This window comes from Fragaria vesca, linkage group LG6, assembly GCF_000184155.1.
Source record: "Fragaria vesca subsp. vesca linkage group LG6, FraVesHawaii_1.0, whole genome shotgun sequence".
NCBI classification, from domain to species: Eukaryota; Viridiplantae; Streptophyta; class Magnoliopsida; order Rosales; family Rosaceae; genus Fragaria; species Fragaria vesca.
In genome coordinates this window covers 12,615,635-12,618,665 of record NC_020496.1, presented here as the reverse complement: position 1 = coordinate 12,618,665, position 3,031 = coordinate 12,615,635, and the positions used below count along the sequence as shown (strand labels likewise).

Below are 3,031 nucleotides of genomic sequence, written 5' to 3'. Positions count from 1 at the left end.
TTACTTACGTACTACTACTCTACTCTCTCTCTCTCTCTCTCTCTCTCTCTCTCTCTCTCTCTCTCTCTCTCTCTCTCTCTCTCTCTCTCTCTCTCTCTCTCGCTCGCATCACACATACATGTCTATGGACCAGGATGCCAGAAATCTCTGTAGCTAGTGGTTTTGATTGTGCATGCTTAACATATCCCTCTATGTAAAGATAATGTTATGATACATCCATATGCTATTGTATATGTCTTTTTATTTCTATGAAAAGAAAAAAGCTAAAATTATTTTGTGTCATGGCTTCCTCAGGACCAGGTAAAACCGCAAGGAGATTTCGAGTCCATTCACCGTGACATCAATATTGGATTTGGGACCTGGGAGTTCGGTCCTCTGGATCTGGAAAATCCTTTTCCAAACAATGAAGCTTCTGTTCACATGTGGCAAGGTGACGACGATAACATGGTTCCTGTTACCCTGCAACGGTACATTGCCCAACAACTTCCCTGGATTCGATATCATGAGATACCAGGTGCTGGACACTTGTTCCCACATGCTGATGGATTGTGCGATACCATTGTCAAGGCACTTCTAATTGATGAGAAGTAATCTTTTACTTACTGAACAGACTACTTCAGGTTAGCTTATCTGTGCATTCATATCATGTGGAGAATCAAAGTTCATTTTGGTATGTACAATATTGCTTTTATACCAGCCAGCTCTGTTATAGATTGTTGCATCATGATGCAGTTGCTTAGAGATTTTCGAAAAGTTGGGTTTGAGATAAAATTTCGTGGAAACCTGCAGAACTGTTGCTTGTTTAACTCTGGAATGCTTAAATCACAGAAAAATATCTAGACATGTTTAATTCCTGCATTCAAATCATCAAATTAATTTCTTGATTTCTTCTACATTATCAATACAAGGTACATTAAATAAAAGTACTCCAAGCATAGTGCAATTCAGTCGACAAAAGTGCCTTACCATATAGGCTACCTCACCCTATTTGTCAAATCTTCTTCTCATCATCGCAATCTGCTTAGGACTTAATCCAAATGCCTTTTCCAAGAGCTTATCATTTATACCAGACCCAAAAATAGCCGCTGGGATCTTTTGCATTCCTGGATTTTGGCTATTGAAGCTTCCAAAAACTGTAGCTGGCTTCTTGCCAACATTCATTTGAAAGTGCACTAGACCTCTGGGGAACACCATGACCTCTCCTTGCTCAATTACCCGAGCGAAAACCCTATTTGTAGAATCAACAAACCCAGAATAAACACTCCCTTTCACTATATATGCTATTTCTGTGGCTCTTGGGTGGAAATGCGGTGGATTGATTCCACCCACCTTGAGATCAGCTCTTACAAATGACATCCCTAGTGTGTTAATCCCTGGAAAGATTGTCGGGTTCACCGAGATGGCTGCGAGGCCCATGTTGGTGAAGTTCCCGGGTGCCTTCATTCCGGAGAAGACGAAGTCATTGGTGATGGCCTCGGACGAGTTCCTGCATGGGAGGATGGTGTGGTGGGGTGTTCTTATTGTACCGGATTTCAGATTCGGTAAGCAATAGTCTTGAACTGGGTCGGGATCGGAAGCTAATGTTGTGGCACACAGGAGGATGAAACTAACAAACATAAGGGCAAGAGAGAGTGACATTTTCTTGGCATAGACAAAGCTCTCTATGAGATAAGAAGCATAGGGGACAGCTGAGGTTTTTATAGAACTGAATAGGTTGTTTTATAAGCTTCTACATGATGATACTGTTGCCTTTAATCAATTAACAAGTTTATTTTCAGGATATTAGTAGGCGGCTATTATGCTATTATGTAATTTGGTCCCTACTAGTGTTCTCCTTTTGCTAATACATGCTGCCATGCTTGAAATACATTATGATTGCTAATCATAATTTCAAGTATATGAATTATATTGCAAGGTTGACATGATAGTGTAAAGTCGACAAAAGACTGGAATGGTAATGATGGTTTTCACTTTCTGCCTGCGCCGTGGCCAGAGAACGGCGCCGGTCTGTGTATATTCATCTAAAGTAGGCCGCGGAAAATGAGAGATGGTTTGATAAGAAATGATGAGCGAGGTAATTTTGGTTGCTTCAGAATGAAGAGAAGGTGACTATTCGAAAATGATCAGTTCCACGCATAGGTGATGTTATAATATTGTTGTTTTGTCAAATGGTGTCAAAGAGAAGAAATGATTTGATTTCATAGCATTGCTATGACAAATATCTGGGAAATGTCCACCACATCATAGCTTCAGACGCAGGCGGGATTATGGTCTTTTATATCTCAACAGAATACATCTAGACAATGACACAGAAGAAAATAGATAACATTATAAACTTAAAGCATACAAGCGCCATAATACTAACTATTAGTCGCACTTAACCAGAACGAAGCTTCAAATGTTGCGACTTGCTACCTCAAACAACATAAAAGAACTGAAAATTCCTAAAAGGTTTCCTTCTTGGTCGTTTGATGATTCGACCGAGCGAGGTGAGGTGAGGCTCCTAGTTTGCTATGATATTGACGTTGCTGCTTCTTAACGTCCCCTTTGCATCTCTGAGTAGTAATCTGTTGCCGGCCGTTCCCATTAGCCAATTAGAGCAACAAGTTTTGCTTCTAGCTTCAGAAAATATAGGGAAAAAAACCCGAGTGCCCACGAGGACCGCCGTGATGATGGACAATCTGTTCTTCTTGATCCATGAGATATCAGTATACTTAATTGTATATACTAATGTATTTGATCATCAATTTATATATAAATCACTACAAGCTACCGGAAGGGCAGCTTCACCATATTAATTTGGAGAAATCTCAGAAAAGAAGTGCACGTGCCAAGATGTCCTAAACGACATCTTTTGTTGGGAAAGAAGTTCCTGCATGGGCAACGCCAGCTTTAGAATCCATTTGCGATTAGAACGAGATTTTATCTAAATTCATCAAAGAATCTCGAAGAGTAAGAAACGGCCTCATATTAAGAAGAATGATCTAAATATTAGAATTTGGTATTCAAATAGGTTTCTTAATGATGAAAT

At 39.9% G+C, this 3,031-nt stretch overlaps 1 protein-coding gene across 1 annotated transcript in view; it reads left to right on the top strand.

The window, feature by feature from the left end:
• Window positions 1-857, top strand: part of LOC101295829 — a 4,680-nt gene extending 3,823 nt beyond the window's left edge. The window contains exon 5 of the mRNA XM_004302948.1: window positions 295-857. Coding sequence (XP_004302996.1) covers window positions 295-591 — 297 coding nt within the window. The 3' untranslated portion in view covers window positions 592-857. The remainder of the gene's footprint in view (window positions 1-294) is intronic.
• Window positions 858-3,031: the final 2,174 nt, after the last annotated feature.